The sequence below is a fragment of the Mastigoproctus giganteus genome, chromosome 7, assembly GCF_048544385.1.
Source record: "Mastigoproctus giganteus isolate SK-2022 chromosome 7, ASM4854438v1, whole genome shotgun sequence".
Classification (NCBI taxonomy): Eukaryota; Metazoa; Arthropoda; class Arachnida; order Uropygi; family Thelyphonidae; genus Mastigoproctus; species Mastigoproctus giganteus.
Genome location: NC_143581.1, coordinates 48,116,751 through 48,142,011, shown reverse-complemented (window position 1 = coordinate 48,142,011; position 25,261 = coordinate 48,116,751). Strand labels below are relative to the sequence as shown.

The 25,261-nt window shown below is 39.2% G+C and overlaps 1 protein-coding gene across 4 annotated transcripts in view; it reads right to left on the bottom strand.

The window, feature by feature from the left end:
• Window positions 1–25,261, bottom strand: part of LOC150082880 (C-Maf-inducing protein-like) — a 451,841-nt gene that overhangs the window by 152,763 nt on the left and 273,817 nt on the right. For all 4 annotated transcript variants that reach the window (XM_090377643.1, XM_090377645.1, XM_090377646.1 and 1 more), the window contains exon 3: window positions 15,596–15,646. In XM_090377643.1, the coding sequence (XP_090233769.1) occupies window positions 15,596–15,646 (51 nt within the window). The remainder of the gene's footprint in view (window positions 1–15,595; window positions 15,647–25,261) is intronic.

The window sequence follows — 25,261 nt, the reverse complement described above, 5'->3', positions numbered from 1 at the left end:
CTTCATTTTCCGGATTTTATCCCAGAATACCTTAGAGTCGGTAGACTGGTTAATAGATGATTTAAAACGGATACACGATTCCTTTTGACTCTGACGACGGACAGCGTGCTTTGGCTCGTGCACGTTTGAAGGCTATAAGGTTGTTCTTGGTAAGATATCGGCGAAATATCCCCCACGCTTTGTTTTGAGCCTTTTTTGCTGTTGTGCATTGTCAACCTCCCCATACCTCAATTCTTATCTCCACTTCCTTTCCCTTGGGGCTCCCAGGCTTGCCTGATAGCCCCAGTAAGAGTCTCAACTAGAAAGTGAACCTGGCGCGCCTCCTCGTGGCCAAGGTTGGGAGTCAGAGGGCAGGGGACCAGGTGTCCCCTGCCCCCTGGCTGCAAAGTCGTCAGTGCCGGCACTCAACACTCATCATAACAAGACACATACTTACACACCTACATACATACACTTGCCGGCCTTCACCTTTTCAGATGCTACAGCGGCATATAGGGGAAACCCTGGAGACCGCAAATGAAACAAACACACCTTGACCTTATTGTGCATTGTGAATTCCACCAAGGTTTGGGAAATGGTGGAAACCGGGCAGATGTTTTTGGGACAGCATTAGCAGATGCTTGGACGATGATTTCTGTGATGTACTTTACTGCATCATTGATAGACTCCCGACTGACTGTACTGAGGTCAAAATTTTGCCTGATGTTGGAAGGCATTCCAGTCACCGTGATCAAACTTCCACCGTGGTAACCTAAAAGGAAGACATGGGCTCACATTGTGTAACAAGGTTAACACAGGGAAGTGAACACTTCCGTATGGATTCTCCTCCACTTCCCAAGTGAGTGAAGGGAGTAGAGAAGGGGAGCTGATAGAGAGATCAATGGCAGAAAAAGTACGGGTAGGCATGCGGAAGAAGGTGTTTGTTCCAGTATTTAGAAGGGAAAGGTCATTGTCATTGAGCATACACTCTATGACTCGTCCCCTTCCGTTGATGTTAGCACTACCCCACAAGGTAGTATGTCCGTTAAAATCCGAGAGAAGTAAGAAAGGGGGAGGCAACTGCGTTAGAAGATCATCAAGGTCTTCCTGGGAGATGTCAGTCCCAGGTGGCAAACAGATAGAGCAGACAGTTAATAAAAATCCCACCTTAAGGCAAATTGCAACAGCTTCTATGCTAGTTGTAATTAGCAAGGGCTGCACTGGGGTCTGGTTACCCACAAGGATAGCCCCTCCCCCATGAGCAGAGCCATCAGCAATTCTGTCCTTTCAAAAAATTGTAATGTTGTGCATGGTGGGATCATCATTTGCCTTTAGATATGTCTCCTGCAAGCAAAAGCAAACTGGCTCGTGCTTTTGCAGGAGGGCCTTGATGTCATCAATATTTCGCCGGAATCCAATGACAATTCCATTGTAGGAATTTAGCCATTATTTTGGCTTGGCGGGTCCATCAGGCGGCTTCCGAGGTGCTGAGGGCTTACTTTTATCAGTCTTGGGTTTATCTTTTTTGGGGAAGAATGGACGCTGTCCCGTGTCTATTTCTTCCTCCGCAAAGAGTTCCAAGACTGAATCTTCGGGTACCTCCTTCTGCTCGACATCCATGTTTTCTTGGGTACTAGGGGGGACTTCCCCTTTCTTATTCTTTTCTTTCGTAATAACCTTGGTTACTTGTGGAGCATTAGGAGGTACTGATATAGCAGTGGCAGCTGATTGGTTTTTCTGTGCAGGTTTTTGATAACTTAAGAGATAACGCGCGATGGGAGTGAAAGACTCCTTTGGAGGAATGGTCATGTCCGTCTGAGTTCCGACGGAACATCTCCCTGCTACCTTCTGGGCATAGGTAGGTTTGTTGGTATTCAGGGGTTTCACCGATTTCCTTGCCTCCTGGTATGATATATTTAGCTCTACCTTCAGCCGTTGAATTTCTTTTTCTTCTTTCCACCTCTGGCAATCTCGTGAGTAGGCCGGGTGTTCGCCTTCACAGTTAATACAGGTGGGTTTTGCGGCTGAACATGCTGTTGTTTCGTGGTCCTTTGCACCGCATCGTGCGCATGCAAGGACTCCACGGCAGGCCATTTGAGAGTGTCCATACTTCTGGCATTTAAAACACCGTAAAGGGTTCGGAACGCATGGACGCACTGAACAATTGATGTATCCAGCTTTAATCTCGTCAGGAGGTTTAGGAGAGTTAAAAGTCAGGATAACGCTCCTGGTTTTAACAATTTTTCCATCCCTTCGCGCAGTAATTCTCTTGACGGCAATAACTCCCTGTGGTTTTAATTCGGAGTAGATTTCCTCCTGAGTTACGTCGAGAAGGTCCCACTCCGAAATGACACCTCTCGATGAATTGAGTGTTCTGTGTGGTGTCACTGTTATGGGTACTCCGCCGATTGATGTTACTCTGAGTAGATGTTCCGATTGCCTGTCATTTTTAGTTTCAATTAAAAGGTCTCCAGAACGAAGCCTCTTAACTGATTTGGGTGAACCTACTAACCCATCTAACCTTTTTTGAATAAAAAAGGGCGACATTTTACCAATCGGTGTTTCATTGGTAGAATGCATGATTAAGAACCTTGGGACTGGCCCTGATGGTAATTCGGTTAGCTGCCTCTTTTTAGCAATAATGCTATCTGCATCTTTGTAAATGGTTTCAGATAGGGACCGGGTTGGGACCCCTGAAGAAGTTAGTTTATCAGGATCCATGTAAATTTTAAGTGGTTCAGTGTCCGGGCTCCCCACCCACCACGGAGCCCAAAGGGACGCCCACTATCCGGCATGCAATAAATGCGCTCGGGAGTGGAACGCCAGGGCTACCCAGACACCATACCCGCACCGCCGCCAGCCTGAATCCTGTCCCTCGGACCATGAGGGTAGGGGCGTGGCATTGACACGGTTGACCCTCGCAGGCGAGCCTACTAGCCGATTGATCCTAACCGGGCCTTCCAGGACCTCCCGTCTTGTCAAAGTGGTGTATTGAAGCTAGGCCCCTCAACCACCAGGATCCCCTTTCCCGAATTTCCACGGGTCGCAGCGCACGGCAAACACGCCGGATTCCATTGATGTAAGCCTGGAACCTGTGCTGTGGGCGTTGGATCCCAGTGATGCTAGTCTGGAAGTCCAGCAGCGTCACTGGGAGGTCCCCTCACCACGTACAGGTGCCCACGTCGAGGGGCCAAACGAGATCTAATCAAAGTTTTATATAATAGTAGTAATGTTTACCTGTCGGCTCCCCAGGCCACTGAAGATACTGTGCGCAAGATGTTAAGTTTTAAGAGACAACTAGTTCGAAGTCTTAGTATATGTTCATGAAAGTTTAGTTTTCTATCTAATGTTAAGCCTAAGAAGGAGAAATTTTGAAAAACAGGTAGAGCAATTTTATTTAAGTATAAGACCGGTTCAGGATGAAGACCACGCACTTTACAGAAGTGTATAACAGCTGATTTTTTTCTCAGATATTCTATATCCATTATTTTTAGTCCATGCTTCTATTTTGTTTACGGACAATTGGAGCTGTCGTTCAATTGTGTTCATGCTTTGTGATTGTAATGAAATGGAAAGATCATCTGCATACATATATATTTCCAATGATGGTGGTATAACCTTTGTGATATTGTTCACCCACAGTGCAAACAGGGTTGCACTTAATACTGAGCCCTGGTGGACTCCTTCCTGTTGTATATATATATTGTAGATAAGCAGCCTTTATATCGTACCTGAAATATTCTGTCAGCAAGGAATTTTTCAATAAATTGTGGAAGTTGTCCTGTATCCTAACTGAAACAGATCTCGTAGAATTCCGAATCTCCATGTTGTGTCAAAAGCTTTTTCAAGATCTAGATTTAACATCACCATATGCTGCTTTCTTATAAATGAGTTACTAATATTTGTTTCCACTTTGACATGTAGGTCAAGTGTTGATTATTTTTCCTAAATCCAAATTGGTGGGGTGATAAAACATTCTTTTTCCAGCAGCCACGTAAGTCTATTATGCACCATTCGTTCATTTTCCCTAAGCAGCTGGTCAGTGAAATCGGGCGATCATTATATGTATAGGAAGGATCTTTTCCGGGTTTGGGAAATGCAAGGACAATTGCATGCCGCCATATGGATGGATACAGGTTGTTCAGAAAAATTCTATTATATAGAGCTAGTAGGATTTCCAGACAATCAGAGTTTAGGTGTTGTATCATAGTATAATAAATGCCATCCGGACCTGGTGCGCTATTAGGCAATTTTGTAATGATTGTAAGTAATTCCTCTTTTAGAAATGGTAGATTATAGGAATGAGATGTCTTGATAGATAAATTCAGCTTACTCCGTTCAGCTTGCTCTTTATATTTTTGAAAGTCAGTGCAGTAGCTCGTAACTGCTGATATGGAAGCGAAAGATTCAGCCAGAATTTCTGATATCTGGTCTGTTGTAAAAACGTCCTGCCCTTTCCAATGGAAGATTGGAGATTGTGCTTGGATATCTTACACTTAAAATGCGAATTGTTTTCCACACCAAACCAGGACTCGAGTTCTTAGTGTCAAAGCAAACATGATTCAAGAATTTTTGCTTTTTTTCTGAATTCTCCTCGTTTCAGCTTTGACTTTTTTTATATGCAATCAAATTGAGGGTAGTTGGATATTTCCGGAATCTGTTACATGCACGATTTTGTTTTGTTTTCACTGTTGCACATTCTGCATTCCACCAAGAGTTGTACCGTGCCTGCCTTGCCTTACTTATTTGAGGTATTGTAGCTTTGGAAGCTTCTAGCAGTTGATCGTTGATATATAAGACAGCATCATCTATTGGCAGGGTTTCTATTAATTGCATATCCAGTTTGATTAATTGCATATATTTACTCCAATTAGCTTTTTTAAAATTCCATACTGTTCTGGTTCCTTCTGTAACAGTTGATTGTGTCTGTATGGAACATACTATCGGAAAATGATCACTGTTGTAAGGATCATTTAATACGAATCATTCTATACTGGGATAAATTGATGGAGAACATATTGTTAAGTCTATTGCAGAAGTGATACCTGTAGCCAAAATGATATAAGTGTGAAATCCGGTATTCAGTAAATTCAGTTGTTGATCATCTAGGAAAGTTTCGATTAAGTTACCTCTGCTGTCTGTGTGAGAAGATCTCCACAAATGATGATGGGCATTCATATCTCCCATAAAGCAATAGGGAGGTTGAAGTTGCATAGTAAGATCGTTTAATTCCGATCTGGAGAGAGGAATATTTGGTGGAAGATAAAGCGATGAGATTGCGATAGAAATTCCGATGGCTATTCTCACAGCTACTACTTCTATAAGTTGGTTTTTAATGTTATTTGCTTAGCTGGTATATTAGTATTCACCAAGATTGCCACTCCTCCTTTGGCAGTTCTGTTATCATTTCTGTCTCTCCGGAAAAGTGTATAGTTTTGAAATGTGGGTGCAGATTGAGGTGTTAGATGGGTCTCCTGAAGGCAGATGCAGTCCAGTTTATACTGCTGAATAATATCTTTTATTTCATCCAATTTTCCTCGTAAACCACGACAGTTCCATTGTATAATAATGTTGCATTATTTAGGTCTCGGAACTATTTGTTGAAGCTGATTGCGCTTTTGCGTTTATTATATTTGGGTCTACCTTTCTTCGGAAAATTAGGACGAGGTGTATCAATATCTTCTGCAGGGTGTAGTTCTAGTACGTTCTCCTCTGTTCATCTGTATCCATTTCATCTATATTTGTTTTTGTTCACACGGTTTACTAGATGCCGTTTGCTTTGTTTTTAAAGATGTTACTTCTGATTTCTGCTTTCCAGGCACGGAAGTATCTTGCTCTTTAGCACTGGATGTTTCTTGTGAAGTTGTTTTTGTCATTAATATTACTTTACTCCAGTCTATAATTTGATTTAGAGGTATTATCACCTCGGTTTGAGTGGCTATAGTTTACTGTCTTTTCACCGCTGAAGCATAGGAACGTGAAGGTTTGGTTGCAAGTATGTTTTCTTGCTTCCGGATAAGACACTTTATTTTCTATTTTGTATTTTTGTATTTGTTTTCCCAATATCCACATTTCGCATGCCTTCGAAAAAGTAGGATGATTTCCGTGATAGTTTGGACAGAGTTTTGGTGCAGGAGGAGGTGCAGTTTGCTTGATTGTGCTCTTTCGATCCGCAGAGCGGACAGATGGGATCACTACGACACGTTGCTTGAGTGTCCGTATCGCTGACAGTTGTAACACCTTATTGGATTCGGTATATATGGTCGGATTTTGCAATTTAAATATCCTGCTTTAACTGAGTGGGGAAGAGAAGGATTGCTAAAGGTCAGAATAACTGATCGGGTTGGAGTGAGAATGCCCTCTTTCTTCATCATTATCCTCCTAGCATGTATCACTTGTTTTGTTAGCTCGCGCAGTAACTCTTCCTCTGAAACAGTCAAAAGGTCCCATTCAGTAATAACACCTTTCGATGTATTAAGGGAATTATGTGGGGTAATTTCGACTGGCAGTCCTGCAAGGTTTTTATTTTTAGCAGTTTCTCAGATTGATGACTTAGTGAGGTTTCTACAAAGAGATCACCTGATTGTAATCGTTTTATCATTTTTGGTGATCCAACCATGGACTCTATAGTCTTCTGGAATAAGAATGAGGATAATTTCCCAACGGGTTGTGTTGATAACGAATGTATAACAAAAAAAAAAAACTGTTGATTTTCATTCTCTTAGCCTGAGACATGTTCAGTTGTATGTCATCAGATTTATTGGAGTTAACTTTCTCCAATCTTGTGTTGTTAGTTTTTTAGTCCATTTTAAACTCCTTTTAGTCCTCGGTGGTGTCATTTCACCCAGGTCCAGCTCCGCCACGGGGAGGCAGGAGTAGTACCACCAAGTGACCACGCGAGTAAAACAGAAGGTTAGTACACAGAAAAATTAAGAAAGGTTACTTTCCTTTCTGAAACTTTTTCCTTATGCTTTAAGAAAGAAACTCTTATTGTATATTTGAATAACGGAAGAAAGAACGTGTGAACTCGAAGGGAAAAACTTCTCTCCAATATAATCGCAGTAGAAGTCGCAGGGTTTTGTTTTTTTTTTGTTTTTTTTTAGGAGCATTAGCAACTAAGGCCATATTGTTCCGGGATATAAGGTGGTCATTCCCTGACCTTTCCGCATCTTCCGTATTTGGTGGTGACGGGCTCGAACCCCGGTCTAATCAAGAAGCATGTGATACGCACTACTGCTCCTTCCCACCTGGCTACGGAGGCGCCGTAGAAGTCGCAGGGAAGATCGCTTGGCACCCGGGGCTTTGAGAGAAATGACGTAATGATAAAAAGTAATTTCAAAATTGTATATATATCACTTGCTCTCAATGTTCGTACAAATTAATTCAATTCATTCAGAGACTTTTTATAATCCGTTTGGGAATGTCGCCTTGCTGCTTCCATGTTTTTGAGAAACTAAAAAGTGATCTGGCAGGAAGCCAATTCTACATTCACGGTGAGGTGATGGAGACTACTCTCCTATAGTAATGCCAGCAGCATTCCGAGGAATTTCAACCGAGGCATGAAAATTTTGATGTATAGGTGCCCATATAGTTACAGAGATAACGTTTGAGAAATAACGTATCTGGTCAGTAAGCAAATAAATTTTGTTTTCACTTGTCTCTCGTAGAAGCAGCTATTTCCAATGAAAAAAACAAGAAATCGGCAACAATCTATCACTATCTTTTCTCGGTTCAGACAAATGGATTGGATATTCACGAATGCACGCCTCTTCATCTCATAAATATTCGCAAGAATGACTGCCAAAGACTTGTAGTCAGGAACACAGGATTCAATATCCAAGAAGTTGCAAAATAACGTCAAACTTTCTCAGTACATTGACACAGTAGCTGCCATAAATATAGAAAATAGTTCTTGCTTCCCCAAGACGACAGCAGTACAACCATGCGAAGAACTTGCAGCTTGGGCTCCTGTCAACTTTGAGAAACAGAAGTGGCTCTTGTGATATATTAAAGTTCTAATTGACTGAAACTTTTTCCGGTGGTTATCAGCTAATTCGTAATTGTCCTCCGTACGAATAGTGTTATTAGCCCTCGATGGATGTAGCACGGTGCTCATAATCACCTTCCTTACGGTGGAAAAGGGATGTGTTCGAGTTCTGTCAATGACGCGAGGAATGTTTTCGGTTTTTATGCCACAACGTATCTGAGTTAATCGGTGAGTGTTGCATGTTTTTTCTCCAGGGAACTCCGATTCTTCCTCCAGCAAAACGACAATAAAATATACGCAATTACGGACATATACTGACGCCTCATATTCTTAGTTGTGTGGCGTTTAACACGCACATAACCACTTAAGTGTTATTGGGAAATCTTCATTACTACCACAACTATTATGTGCACTACACTTGATGTGGTAGTCTTGCTGTTGGACTGGGTTTACACAGCTTTTAATTATAAAAGCTTTAAATTAAATTAAAGGTTTTGGAAACAGTATCTGTTGCATTTAGATAATTAAGGTAAACAAAATTATAATGTTTATAAAATTTCTTGAGAAAAAAGTTCAACAGGTTTTTGAAAAGTTATGCTTTACCAAAAAGATTTGTTGTGACAGTTATGGATGGTTGCATTCAGGTGGTTAACGGAGCGTTGTTGGTCTTTACCTCTCTGGATGCTGTTAAGTCCTCTTAATCTGTTATCTACATGTCAGACAACGTGAGGAACACAAGTGACAATTGGCGAAGGACAGCAGTAAAAAAGTGGCCAGACAGGACACCTTTTTTGTGTACACTAGAATAAACATGTTGATGAGTTTCTTAGAGCCGGCTTTCAGATGGCTAGTCCTAAAGTTGAGAAGAGATAGGTTTGTGCACTACACTTGATGTGGTAGTATTGCTGTTGGAGAAAGCACTCAAAATGTTGATAGTGTCAAATTTACTTGAGATTTACCTGTCTACACTGTTCAGAGAACAATGTAGACAGGCTGTCAGCTTATGGGGGTTTTATCAATGATATACAGAATTTTGTAACAGGGATAAAGAGGTGATTATCGCTTATACTATAAGAGATAATCACCTTTTTAACCCTGTTACAAAATTCCTGTATATCAATAGTCAGGCCACATCCTGAGTACTGCATGCAGGTCTGGAGGCCTGAGAGTACAGAGAAGGGCAACGAGATTGGTGAGGGGAACCAAAGGGTGCTCTTACCAAGAAAGCATCAGTTCTGCAAACTGCAGAGTCCGGAGACAAGGAGCCTGCGAAGTGATTTGAATGAAGTGTTTAAAGCTTTGAATGGATTAAGTAAGCTCCATGCTGATAGGATTCTTCCTCAGACCACACACGGGGACAAATTCAAATTGAGGAACGATGGTTGTTGAACAGATGTGCGTAAATTTGTCTTTAGACAGCGAGTGGTTGATTGTTGGAGCAAACGCAAACTTCCATCTGTTGTTGTAGATAGCTTGAATAAATTCAAAGAAGAAATAGACAAACTATTGGTGAGGTTGGACGGGAATTTTTTTTTTCTTTTGTTGACGCTGTATAAGCTTGCTTTTCTGCATCATTTGCCACTACTAATACCAAATACTAATACAGAGTAACTCCAATTATCACTCTAAACGTAGTGCTTGTTCCCAAAGTTATCTGTGGCGGCGTGCAATTTATCTTTAATGGCCACAAATTTGTGGTTATTAACGATAAATGACGCCAGACAATTCTATGAAAACAACCAAGATTTCTATGAAATCTATCTCAGTACACACGATACTCGAGTGGCAGGATTTTTCTGCAGATGACCTGATTAGCACAAAACAACTACTAATTTATAGAACTATCAGACAAGGGTATTTACTATATCCGTATGACAGCATTTTATAATAAACACAACCTACAAAACGGATTATTACAATAGCAATTGCAAGTTTTGCATACCTAGAAACAACCAAATACAATAGAGCTTTACCATTTGGAAGGGATGCAACAATCACAGAGGAAGAAAATGTTGGCACCATATAGTTGTTTATTAAGTTTATGTTACTGATTATATGGTGTTTCTATATGGTATTACTGATTTCCAAAATTATAAGAAATGTTTTTGATCTGTTTTATACAAATAAGAAGCTTGCCATAGATTAGCAATAAGACAAAGGCATCGGCATAATTGCTGCCAAACTGCCAACCATTAAGGCGCTGGTAACTTGATTCCAATGAGCCAGTTTCCTTAAGGACCACCTGCCGACGTCCATCGGTGTGTAAACAACCATATGTAGGTATATATCAAACGAAGAATAGGTGGACAGGCTGATGAACATTCCCTCCAAACCACTAAACAGTTCTCCGATAACGATTACTGTTTCCTTGGCAACGCTGGGCCTGTGACGCAAATGCCAAAAAATCAATATAACTCCCCATAATTTGCATATCAACAAGAATGTCTGCGTCCACGTGCTTGTTATATAGAACTTTCGGGATCGAAGTGATTTTTTTCTCTTCGCCCCTCTCCCCCTTCCTCTGTTTACTGTAGACTTCAGCATCATTTCCTTCTGGTAATTGCGTTTGCCACACAAGGTTTCAGAATGTGTGGAGAGAGCGTGCGCCCTATTTCATGCGCAATCTTCACCTGTACGGTCAGCGCCAGGTTACCAACGTGCATCAATCATTACGCGGTACGTCCAACAGTTAATGGAATCATCGCAGCGTGCAGAGAACGATTCTGCACTCGGAAAACAGTAACTGGCTAAATACTGTTTTTTTTTTTTTTTTTTTTTTAACACGGAGCGGATTACATACAATCATTAAGTAGCTTATGTATCCAAAAACGTAAAGTACAGTCAAAAGTGCACTTTAAAATGACAGAAAGCAAACTAAAACTGACAAAATTTATGGTGTTCAACATTTGTGCAATCTCTTGATTGCATTTATTTAACCACTCTGATGGAAAGATTTTCATGGTTTGCCATTCATCCGCTTTGTCGTCTTTGCACTGATTTGCTGCTTTTATTCCCCACACCCCTCCTGATGAAATGGCAATACGATCGAAACAGCTGTAAAGTACGGGCACCTCACAAAAATGAATGGCAATAATACTTCAATAGGAATGTTTATTTGCATTATACCAATTCATCGTGATAGTCCGTCTAGCATATTAAAGTTCTTTTTAGCTTTAACATGAAACTTCATTGCATTTAATTTAAGTTTTTTTTTTTTTGTTTTGTTTTAATTACTGATTTCAGTTTGTATGCTTAGTACGATGAAAAGATAAGTCCTTTGTTAAAGTAAATTCATATTTTTAAATAAGCGTTAAAAAAAAAAAGCTTGTTAAGCTGGCATTTTAAAGGATCGAATACGTAAAGACAATACGTACAGGCAATATGTTCAGAAAGGCAATGTACTGTAACATGGGCTTAGACCTATTATATAGGAAATACTATACAGTAAATTGTTATCCATGTATGTAATTTACTGAGGTCTCTCAGCCTCCATTATGCTGGCAATGAGCCAATTTGGAATTCTGCCAAAACCTTCTTGGCAATATATTTTAACAGTGTAAACAACACCCCCAATACAACTCTTCTCAAACTTTAGTGACTTAAGTATCCTCTCCCATTTAGCTTTAGAATTTTTCGCGAACCTCCAAAGCTTAACAAAATTGTTTCTTTGGTGCAAAATAAATTTCGGGAATTATCCTGGATCCCCCTGGAGTTCATTAATACCTGTCTAATAATGCGTTTGAGCTCTGCGCTTCATCACACAGTCCTCTCGACTTCATACAATTATTGCTTGCATTCAATTCAAAGATGGGAGATGTTTCTAAATCAGAATGTCTGCCAGAAATGTCCACGCTGGTTTCAAAAATAAGCTTACACAATGCTGAGGTCACCGCAGCAATCATCAGAAGTCCTGCAATTTAACATCCTTCAGACAATGTCCATGCCAACGTGCGTCATATCCATTGTAAAAGAAGGGTACGCTAGACCAGTTGTGTTAAGAGAAATAGACACCGGCAGCGCTACATTCTGGTAGTTAACCGCGGCCATCCCATTGGCCAAAACCAATCTCGGACTCCATGGAATCGAGTTTTTTACTATATCACTGAATGACCTGCCAGATTACAGACAACTGATCAGATTCTTTTAAATGAAGGCGCTAAAGAGTGTTCAGGTTCGAATTGTCGATATGGTCTTTCATTCTACACTAGCTACTCACATGCCCGCTGTAGTGGATTCCCCACCCCCAGTAACTATGGATAATTCAATCCTGGTAAGAAAGGTAAATGACCACAATGTTACTTACCTTTCTATTTATCAAAATCTTGAAATTTCGACACGTACCTATTATCCAACCTTCAGGGAGACAACTATAGAGGAAAGAAATTATAGGGCACAAGCTCAGGAAAAGTCTTGAAAACGAACATTAAGGAACCCGGTGGAGACTCGAAAATTGGAAAATGTACTGATTTAGGAAATTCCTATTGGTTCTACTGCGTATTATATATTGCAACTTATCCACCCAATGGATAATCTACACGTTAAACTCAAGATAGTGTTTGAAAACTGCTTTGACTAATACAACAATGGGATGTTTTTGACGTTTAATTACACCTATAACAGGTGAAGCTTCTGCCAGAACACTGATGACAGATGTATAATTCATATGCATCTCATGCTTGTTGTACGCGTTAAAGTCATCTGTCTACAAAACCAGCTTGATTTTAAAAAAATCACTTTCAAAAGATTTCCAAGTATCATTTAACTTAGAAACGGGAGCTTGGATAATTGTGGAAAAAAAACAAGGATGTGGAAAGGTAACAACCAACTGCTTTCAATAATGAACTAAATTTATTTGGGTTACACCCATTATTAATTATACTGACAGCAAGTCAAGTATGTACTTTATTGCAATGATTTAATTAATAAGAAAACGAGTAAAGAATGTCTACTTTTAATTATTGTACAGTAGTACAACTGGAGCGCACTGCAATGCATTTTTGTCAATTGAAATTATGAAAATCATAAAAATGCATCTAAAAAGGAATTGCAAAGGCTGTAAACATTTCTGAGAAGGTAAATTTCATAAAAAGGAAGTCCAAAATAAATTTAAAAAATATATTTTTTGTAAGATATAAAGTAAAAGATAAAATATGATCAAGTTTTTTTTTCCACATTCCTTTTATTATAAAACAAATGCATTATAACGTTTCTTGTAATAAAACACGGAGACCGCGCTTAACGACATTTCATTTTAACAACACTTGAAAATAACCAAGAAAGTTGTTTGCGATATTCCACACCTCGCTAATTAAGAAAAAAAAAACCCTAAAAAAAAAAAAAAAAACACACACCAACTCTAATCACATAGATTAAAGTGTGTGTGTATATATATATATAATTTTTTTTTTAGTCTTTTGAAGATTTGACTACTGAAGAATTCAAATCTTCAAAATATTCACCATGAAGACTAAAGCATTCGAGACAAGGGTGATGAAATTCTTGAGCTGCAGCCCACAAATTAACAACCACCAAGGGCAAGCCAGAAGCTTTTATCCATTTATAAATTTCATTAGCCATCTTTACTGAGAAAGATGAAGATTTTTCAAGGAGCAGAATTAACAGGAACATAAAAAAAATGCACACGAATGTTACCGACCATTGTATGTGATGTCAACAGATATTTTTTTTTATTCTACAATCAAATTTTCCTTCTCTTCCCCCCCCCCCCCAGAGTTATAGGCCAAATGATCCCAAGTTAAACAAACCAACGATCCACGAAGTTTCAATCTTCTCTTATTATTATGCTGTTATATAGCTAGAAAGTTCTTATTGCGTATCGATTCACAAAATAGGCAAGTCTGCTTCCTTCCCTATTACTACAATAGGTCCTAACAACTACTGTATTTAAATATTCACTAAATTTATTATTTAGTATTTTAACATGGGATTACACAGGAAATAGTCATTTACTTAAAGACTCGTTTTCCAGGAAGCTAATCCTGTCGGTAAGAGATGTGTAATTGCATTGTAAACAGAACAATACCACTACTTTTTTAAATATTTTAACCGTGCATTCATTTATGATGTAAAAATGTTACAAGTCTCCAGCGGCTACACTTACATGACTGATTTTTTTTTTTTTTTTTTTTTTAAGTAGTGCAATATCAGAGCAACTCGTTCTATTTCAGATAACTGGCTCTTGACTATTTTAATTTCTATATGCAAACTTTTTCGAATTCTACGCTCTATCAGAAGCCTTTGAAATTGAGTCTTTTTACCCTGAATTAAAAGGCCTCCGTAGCCCAGTTGTCAGGAGCGGGAGTAAAGTAGCACACGCTCTATTGAGTAGACCGGCGTTCAAAGCCCCTGACTGCTAAATACGGTCGATCTGCCAACCCGCAATGGACCAACATGGCAGATTATGGTCCATTTCTCTCAACATGAATCGTTGAGGAGGCTTCCATCCTGCAGTGGGTTTATAAGGGCTGCAGTTTACTTCTTTTTTTTTTTACCCTGAATTCAAATAGGTTGTCATAGCAGTTGCTTCTTAACTTTATAAACAGGAAGATTAACTGGAATTAATGGAAATTTTTCATCGATGACATCATGAAAATTTTCATCGATGACATCATGAAAATTTTCATCGATGATAATTGTTGATGACATCATCATCACTTAAACCATATTGTTCCATTGTATCCGTACAAATTGTATTCACGGGCCGAATTTCATGTCCACTCATGTTGTGGACATGAAAATCGGCTAAAGACAGCTCCAACTGAATCTACTTTAATAAGTTCCTCCAGTCATCGACGGGTTTCGAAGCCACCAGACCTCTCCAAAAGAACGAAGAAGCCATTATACTGTCACCGAAGACGATGCTATTTTGGATTAGCAGTGGCAAGTGATGAGAGGGCTTATAACAGCATCACTTTTGTTCGAAATTAGTGCAATACCAAGGCAACTTGTGAGAATAAAGTTTGTTCTGAAGTGAACAATAAGATTATTATTGTATTAAGTATGAAGGTTAAACCCTATTGGCTGTAGAAACATACGAAAGGGTAAGATAAACTCTTAACTTGTTATAAAAAAAAAAAATTAGGGGAAAAGGAAGGCATTTTCAGTGAAGAAAAAAAAATGCATATTTTGAGTAAGGTGGATTTCCATGTCGGAACGTTTCATTTCCCCCAATTTGCATTTTTTTTTTTTTTTTTTTTTTTTCCCACCAACTGAAGAGCCTTTCAGAAATTCCTCAAATCATCGATGGATGCCAGAAAAACGTTTACGTTTTTCTGGCATCCATCATTTAAAATGTTTCTAAAAAGATTACATAGCACCAACGTAATAGATATAAAAGCAAAAATAGTTAATGCATATAATATTCTTGTAATCACCGACCAAACAGAGAGGAAAGTGGAAACCCAAAGAATTGACGAAATTAAGGAGATAGAAAAAGTGATTGGAAAAAATAATCAGGTTTCCATATCACACCCTTCTGCGTTTGATCGGCGACTATTAGGAGAAGGGGAAAAAAAAAAAAAAAAAAAAATACTCCCGACCTCACAAAGGTCTCTTGTGGTTTATTCAGAAATCCATGCAGGCATTCAATAACGCAAAAATAGCACTTACCTTCCAAAGTAAGGAATTAAGCCATTGGTCTCGAACATACACATTATTCACCTGGAATGAGATAAATGTTGATAAAAAAATTATCAAAACTGACAGACACCACAAACTAGTGTATTGTATTTATCTATAATAAAGACAAAACAGTAAATAATACCCAATGAACATGTATGGTGAAAAGTATGAGGCACGTTTATATACTTTTATACTAAAGTACTGATAACGAATGAATGTCTAAATTTAGAGGAAATTAATTAAAAGAGTTAAAATAGGAATTGAGAGAATTTATTGCAATTCCTTTTCTTTGTGGCACACCTAAAATGAAAATAAATTATTCTGATGAAATTTTTTAAGCTGGAACACGCAAAAGGAGTACGTTTAATTAATCAATATTATTTTACATGTCAACAATTTATAAAAAGACATAAGACAAGAAAAATTTGTCGGCTTTTAGTGAGGGGTTGATTTAAAAAGGTAAACATAATGACTTCTCTTGAAAGCGAATTCATTGTCAACCAAAGTTTCTATGCTTTAAAGACAAAATCAAGAAAGGTAAGATTATTGGTAGTTCGGACACCACACAGGTATGCCAAATCAAGAAAGGGAAGAAGTATGGGTTTTGAAAAAATGGAGGAGGAATACCACATAGGTCGAATAAAACAGAATTCTTTGGTAGTCCGAAAAACAACACAGGGACAGTGCCAGTTGGAAACTTCCGTTGGAGAGTAATTAATTGTTGAAGCAGTCTTCCATCTGGTGTTGTGGAGGTGGATAGTTTAGATAAATTTAAGGCAAGGATATGTAAATTATTAGAGGGAATGGGCACCTTTGCGGATCCAAATCATGCACTCAAGAACCGACGACAATCTTAACATAGTTTCGGCCTACGGTGTTTCTGGCGATCATACGGCAGCGGTTATATTTACGGTGTCACGTATGCACGATTGCACCCGGTCCGCATAAGGGCCTTAAGACCTGTCTAAAACTTAAAATTCAGCTGTGTATATATAATTACGCCGGCCAACTAACGCGACGTTATTAGTTCCAGGGGTGCAAATTAATACATCTTTCATCATTTAATTTTTTTTTTTTTTTTAGCCAAGCACCAAATTATTAATGGAGTCAGATAAGCGATAAGCAAGTTTGGTTTGAGCCCGACCTGAACGATCGAAATTAGCCAGCCAGCCAGCTTAATTGATTTCCTCCGTTTTTACAGCTTTTTTTTTTGCAGAGGCTGCCGACAACCACGATCGAATACGATGGTTTATCTCAGAGTTCCACGCCAATTCACCGAGAAACTACAGGTTTCCTTAGCAGATGATAATTCCAAACCGCTGATAGAAAAGGAGCGCACGATCATTAGAAGAACAAATCTCAAACATTAGGATCCCTGATGGTTCGTGTAGACATATTACCATGTGCATTTGTTCAGAACAAAAATAAAGAGAACACTGTACACGTTCTCTGTATTCGAAATCTTGTTTATACTCCCGCACGACCACCAGGTCAGTGGAGTTTACAATAAATCATCAATACAAACGTTAATCGTATTTAGCAGTCACGGGCTTGAACACCAGTACACTCAAAGAGCGTGTGCTACTAGCACTCTCGCTCCTGACCACTCGACTATGGCAGTTGTTCATAAAAATACAAATAACACTGCACTTTACAAAGCACGTGCATCCTTGATAATGTAAACATTTAATCAATATGAACCACGTGCAGGCGGCCATTCTAACAAAAATGACCAGACAGTCGTTTTTGTTGGGATAAAGCGAGTCAAGCGGTGAAGCGTTGTCTGCTATTACCGATGTCAACCTACTACAGTGTCACCAACTCCATACTGGGCTCGATCTGTAAAACAGATAACTAATTTACGGATGTTGAAAGTTATTGAGACGAATCTGGACATCAATGAGTTTAATTCCCCCTGACTTTTTTTGTGTGACAAATGTTTATTATCCGAGAAACTACAGCAAAAATTCTACACCCGTCCATTGGTGAACTATTCTAAAAGTAAGTTTATCTGTCTTCTGAAACTCAGTTTCTGAAGACATAAATCAGTACTAATTTTAAGTGCAAGATAAAGGGCGGTGGGTAAAACAATTACCCAGATGTACTTTGAAGGCGTGTATAGCCGAGGGGCTAACACCAGAGCAAGTAGTACACGAATTTGAGTTGATCGTAGTTTTAGTTAACGTGAATCTTAAAATACGGCAATGTTCTTGTTAACTGCTGTGACCATATGCGGCTTGCCGCAATATAACTTATTTTATTTATATCAATTTGCCTGTTTTCATCAGCTTGACAAGCCAGGATTCATTTATTTTAAAATATCGAACGCGTTATGGTTGCTGGTCCTCTTTTAAAAATTTTGGATCTTGATCCATGCGGCGATTTGTAATTTATATTCAATTCCAATTTTTAAATGAGTTAATTTTATTTCACTGTAATATACATTGAAATAATATGGATAATTTAACCCTTTATTACTATCATATTTTGTAACTGAGACTGTTTTGTTTCGAAACTTGTCCGAACGGAAACGTCAACTTTCTTGAAACAAACAAACGCTACACAAAGTCAAATAGGAAGTCAATCTTTCAACTCAATCTATGATGACATAGGCGCCGACTTAACTTTTATCATTGGGACAGAATAGGTATATCCAAATATTTATATGGCGTTTCACAAAAAAATATTTGAAGATGACCATCCATTTGGACGAGAAAATTTCTGCCTGATGTGACCTTCTTAAGTTGGTTAAAACGTGGTGCTCCTTAACTATAGAAACTTCCTTTCTGGTAACTGGACATGGCTCCCTCAATCAAAAACTATCAGTTTCGCTTGCATCACACCGATCTCTGCAGCTGCGGGAATACAGAAGATTGGAGTCACCTGCTCTTTAATTGTGCAATCTACAACGATCTTAGGGTGAAGCTCCGAATTGACGTTCCAGATCTTTCCCGGGCGGGAGGAAATGCTTCTGCAGAATAAGAACCATCTCTCAGCTTTTCAGAACTTTGCCTCCAAGGTGTTTGCTCGCAGAAAGAGAATCAACGCTGGAGTAGCGAACCAAAACAATCCACCAAATACACCTGTGTAAGCGGGACAATAGTTTGCTTCTCTGCTTTCCTGGATGATAAAACATGTACTTGCAGGGAACACTCAGAAATTTCTGCGCAGTGCTGGGCTGATCATGAATTAAGCATAATTGCATAAAAATTCGATATATTTCTTCTATGGTTCATGTACGCAAGAATTGTCACTGCACTGATTTTAAAGGTCACCAGTTCCACAACTGAATTATCCTGGATACAAGAGTACTTATTGAAGACTTTTTTTTGTCAACCAGCACCAGTCACTCCTCTTCCTCTTTTTAACCAGCAGTCTGTTATTGTTTATTTTTACCAGCACCAGAATCTTTTCTTTTTCTATTTGTTTATTATTATCATTCTTTTTTTATTTTATTTTATTTTTTTTATTCTAACGTGTCTTTTTTTTTTTGCATTAATTTTTTTTAATATTTTATTTCAACCAGCACCACGAGTTGTTTATTTTTTTTATTATTTTTTTTTTCCCTCTCTCACTCCTTTTTCTTCTGGAATGGGCCTCCGGAGGAATTTGGCCCACCTTTTGGCAACATCAGGTGGGTCAGAGTCTCTTTTGAGACATTACGTGCTCTGCTGGAACTGGCCCACCTTCCCGTGGTGTGGACGAGTACCCAGAATCATCTGTCCAGGTGACTGATGCTTCTGGGTAGCCAAGTGGCCAGAACACACACACATATCTAGCCCATTTGTAGGATACTGTTCTTCGCAGAGACACGAGACGAAGATGAACAGGCGTTCTAGATGCCGCCCTATACATTTACTGTACACAAATTTGGACGAGTAAAAAAAAACATTTTATGTAAATCAAGTATATTTTTTATTTATTAATGATTGCCTTTACATTTCATAAATGTTTTCAATTACATAAAAAGCACATGGGAAAAATATTAAAATAACTTATTTCAGTGTTTAAAACTGCATATTAGATTGCTATTACGCAAGTTGCAATTTCAGAAGAGATGAAGGTGCAACTTTCTGATGTTTCGACTAATTGTGTATTCAAGAGTATTCAAGAGTATTGTGTATTCTCACAAAAAATAAAGGGCAAATATAAACACGAAGTAACACGGCACTCACAAATCTCCCCCCCCCCTATCTTCTCATTCTATTTTCAGAAGTTTCTGTTAGAAAGAAAATTAAGAAATTTAAACCTTAAACCTAAAGTTCAGATCTGGTTCTCAGTGATTATTCCTTCTTCAGAATCTGAAGAAACGCCTGTGCCCACCGATTAAGAAGCCATGAAGGGCTTCTTTTTTATGAGACCACCTCCAAGCATAAGAGGTATTAGAATCTATAATAATTAGTACCGTGCAGGGGATGAAGGTTGAGAAGATGAAAGAAGATACTTGTTGACAGACTTCCATTTCTGTAGATTGTAATTTTCAGGAAATATGCATGAAGAGAGGTCGTTCCAGAAAACGGAAGTTAAATGAATAAATGATTCTACGAGTTTGAAGTTGGACAGTAAAAAGATATTCACCGGTCGCGGCTGGTGTTCGGAGGGTGCGGAAGAGAGCAGAAATTTTTTTTTTTTTTTTTTTTTAATTGTGCGTGTCCGAATACTTTTGGGCATTAATTGAAACTAAACTGAAAGGCTAATATATTACGGCTCATTTTGGCCTGTATAACAGCCTCGACCTTTCTAGGCATACTATCTTCCAAATTAGGAAAGCGTCGGCCGGAATCTTCCCCCCCCCCATCTGCAAGCAAAGGAAAGATGTTTATGGGCCAGCCTAATATGTTGCTTTAATTCGTCCCGCAAAGGGAAGAGGTCCGTAATATTAACTGGCCAGTCCAATAATAGTCCAAAATGTCGAAAAGTGTTATGGGCTTCATGGTTTCAGGTACCTCACCAAAAGACCAAGTCCTAACAAACTCAAAACAGCCCCACACCATCCAACCACCTCCAATCTTCATGGATAAGATACAGTATACCGACAGGAAGCGTTGACCCCGGATAATCTTCAGAATCAAAACATATCCATCGAAAAGGTAACACTGTTCATCGAGATTCTTCACTACAAAGCAGCTTCTATCACTGTTCTAGAGTCAATAAAGTCGTTTCTCAGTAATGACCATGATATTAGGCTAATGCGTAGCTCCTCTAAGAGCCAAAAGCTCCTATGGATGGTTGATGTATTGACGGATATTCTTGAGGCCTCTTATGCTCTGGTAAGATGCAAAACAATTTGCAAGGCCTCAGTAGCTTTTGCGCCTATAAACCGAAAACAACTCGACAACCAACGTCTTAGACGTCCGCAGACATGTATGAGGCACGAATAACCTGTTTATGGTTCAACTAACAGGTTCCGTTAATGTGCGAGGCTGTCCAAACCTTTCGTCCCCACCTGTTGAAGGCATCGCCTTCATCTTTGAATAACATCCGCCACAATGGATTTTGGTAGGTTCAGAGGGGTGTGGCATCCAGCAACCATTCCATGTTGAAAGTCTAAGTTACAATCCATGACTCTCTCTGGCTTCTAATGTACTACTACTGCACAGGCAGATCCACGACACGCATACGCGGGAGACCTCTGGTACAGTACACAATATTTGTGGAGGAGTGTCCCAATATTTTTGGTCAGTATAAAAGCGAGAAAATTTCGTCACGTCTATATATTAATAAAAATAAATTTTCTGTTTATACTCCGGGACGACCAAACGGTCAGAGAAGTTCGCAAGATAGATTGAATACAAGAAACAGCACCGTATTCAGCAGTCACGGGCTTGAACCCCGGTCACTCAAGCCAGGTGCTCATGCACAGCGCGCCTGACCACTAGGCTACGGCAGCCTCTGCCGTAGCCTAGTTATATTCCTATATAAACTTCCCTATTTTCTGAAGTTTTATATTAAATGTAGTTATTGTTAAATTAACGCTTTTATGGCAAACAGTAATATTATTTCATTTAAATAATATGATTTGTCAATGAATAAAACTATTTAAAATCGGCCATCTTTAATTCAACTATAAAATTTGAACAATTTTATAAAATCGTTCTTAAACAGCGCACGAACAAGAAAGAAAGAAAACGCACCTCCGCGCCTAGGCGACACGCCACCACAACTTACTGGAAACTTATTCTGGTGATGTTGACATTAGCAACTAGGATAGATGGGGTGTGCGATTGCAAACGCTTTCCGATGAAAAGAACGTCAACGCCCAGCGATTTTGACACACGATGACACACACACCCAAAGCCCCAAGAAAGTGAGAGGGAGAAAAAGACTATGTGTAACTGTAAGCTCTGTTATTAAGTGCCCTATTATCCTCCCTAAGGCACAACCGATGAACGACTTGCCTATCTAAACGCTTCTATTTATTATTATTTTTTTTATTTCCGCATAAACACGGACGACAGACATCGTGATAGATTGACCAATCGCTCATTAATGTTTTGGCGCTAGGCTTTCATTACAAAATGAAAACACTCGGCGTTGTCTGGGTTGCAGAAAAGGACACACAATAAAGCAGAAAAGTGTGACAGTTTTGTTGGCTTTATGAGCGTGTTGTTTGTTTGAATTTCATCCGGGAAACTGTACGGCAGAAGAATACCGCTTCCATCCAATTTTCGACATGATGCTAAGTAAACAGGCAACCTCAATTTACACGAAACCTAATGAAAATGGTTACGACTAAACTTTGTTAATAGAGGAAGGTAACAACTTTCGGGTCGTAAACTGCACGCGGAAGTTCTGGAAAATGTTTACCCGAAGTTCATAGTATGGACCGCAGACGTCATTCGTTTACTCAAAAGGGTGGACCGTCTTGCAGGAAGTTGCATCCGGATAAAATACGATGAGGTATACACACTACACATAATAAAGGAAGGTGTGTCAAAACTTCGTCAAAAAAAAGGAGAGAAAATTAAACAGGACGAACGTTACAATCTATTTTATATTTTATTAGCGAATTTACCTGTCAAATTCTGACGCGGGTTCATAAAGAACTTTGGGATTTAATTAGGAAGCTTTAGTTGAAGATGAAGAAATGCATCATTTCGCGCGTTATGTTTGAAAGGACCGCTAAATATGATTAGCGATTGTGAAGTGAAGTGAAGTGCAGCCATTATCAACCCACTGCAGGATGGAAGCCTCCTCAACAATTCATGCTGAGGGAAATGGACCATAATCTGCCACGCTGGTCCAGTGCGGGTTGGCAGATCGACCGTATTCAGCAGTCAGGGGCTTGAACCCCGGTCTACTCAAAGAGCGTGTGCTACTGCACTCCCGCTCCTGCCCACTCGGCTACGGAGGCCGTTTGTATTCATGATTTATTGTAAACTCCTCTGACCCGGAGTATAAACAAGAACATTGCTGTATTTTGTGGCATCACGTTGATTCGAACACGCGACGTGTATAATACTGTACACATGCCACCTCTTCGAATCCGATATAATACTTAATTCTGTCGACCCACTTCATTCAGGAAGTTTGATGTCCGTCTCAATTCCAACTACAGTAAAATACGGAAAAGCCTCAGTAGCCGAGTGGTCCAGTACTAGAGTGAAGTAGCATACGCTCTTTGAGTAGACCGGGGTTCAAGCCCCTGACTGCTAAATACGGTCGATCTGCCAACCCGAACTGGACCAGCGTGGCAGATTATGGTCCATTTCCCTCAGCAAGAATTGTTGAGGAGGCCTCCACCCTGCAGTGGATTGTAATGGCTGCAGTTTACTTTTTACAGTAAATAACACACTGGTGTTAATAACCCGATCTTTCACATAAGTAAATTTCTGTGAAACATTTTTTAGAAACGCTTTGGTAACTAACTTGTAATGAAAATTTACGGTAAAGGGTGATTATAAAATTATTTCAATTGATGAATTTAATTTTTCTTAAACAGATATTCATTTATTACTTAAAGGGAATACAAAATATTCCCTATCTGTTTTTTGGGATAAAGTTCCATAGCCGGTTAGTAGGTTACTTAGCGTTTTAATAGCGCATTTTCAGCTTAGGACGTAATACTTAGGAGTTAAAAACATCAATAAATATGTTGGAAAATCTATAAACAGGCTACCATGTCAAAAGGAAGAAGTTCGGAAAAGGATCCTCCCTCCCTTCCGAATTTCGACAGGTTGCACCGAACGGCAAATACACCAGATTCCTAAGATGATAGCCTAAATCCATCACTGATTCCAGTGACGCTAAACTGCAAGGCCAGTAGCATCACAGAGGTCCTAACCACATACAGTTACCCATATCGAGGTCCTTGGCCGGTGGACCATTTGTTTCTTGGGTTCTCTTTACCTTGTGAAATACTCTGACCGTGTGTTCGTCCAGGAGTATAAACAAACAATTTATCTATTTCATGTCTTCTTGCGCCTATGGACTTCTGCATTTGGGGTAACGTCGAGTTCAGTCCTTGAATGAACTAAAAGAAAAAGTAGATCGTGTTATGCAAAAGGAAACCACACAAACGCTACCTTCAAACGCTACTTTCATACGCGAGTTAAATTTTATCACTCCATCCAGTAAGCTATGATAGGGGTCCACGTGAAGGTTTGTTAGAGTAGGGAGGGGAAAAAAAAAAAAAAAAAAACTCAGCCCTTTCCTCCTCTGTATATATAGCTGTAACACGCTTGGGAACCACTAGTCGAAAAGGGGCCACATTTGTACCAGAAAAAGCCAATAAGTTTTTCAACACTATATCTAGAACGCATGTTAGGGTATAATTTAAAAAAACCAACTCCGCTCCCCCCGTTCAACAAAGGTTATTGGGTAACAATCAGAAAACGAAATGTAAATGATATAGTTGAAAAATTGTTACACATCAAGTACTAAATTACATATTGTTACATTTGGGCTAAAAATAAACTTTTTTTTTAGCCCAAAACGTTTCTTAAATCAAAATCTTCCGCCAAACCCTAATGCTGTGTGTCCTTAAAAACAGTAATAAATAATAAATTAAAAAATAAAAGATAAATTAAAGGAATATTTGCAGAGCCCCTGGGATACCGTTAAAAGCAATTGTCCTGGACAGCTCTGAACCTCGGACATTTCTTTATTCTTATTAAAATATTTTAACAGATTTTTAATAAACCATTGTATAGACCTTTTTCTGCGTTATATTATTCCTCTTTCATTTAAAAAAAAAAAAAAAATATATATATATATATATAGGGTGATTCACTACCAGTGCGACGAACTTGCAGGAGGTGTAGAGGGCACAAAGACGAATCGGAATCACATAGCACTGTAGGGTCCGAAATGCCTTCGTCATGCGGTAGAGGACGTTGAACGGGAGGTCACGTGAACAGCGATCCCGCTGGAAGTCAGCATTTGCGAACCGTTTCTGTTGAAGAAACCAAGTAGCAAAAGTCCTCCGGAGGGAATAATCCGCAGGCTCCAATGATTGCACGCGTTGCGGATGGTATGAACCCATTTGGTTTGTTGACAGTATCCTCCATACAGTGGATTGGGAAATACCCAATCGTTGGCCTATCGCTCGAGTACTCTTACTGCCTTCTGCAAGACGTAGGACATTCTCCTCATCGTCTGGCGTCCTCGTCGTTCACTGTCGATTCATGGTACCTCTCGTGAAACAACCAGTCT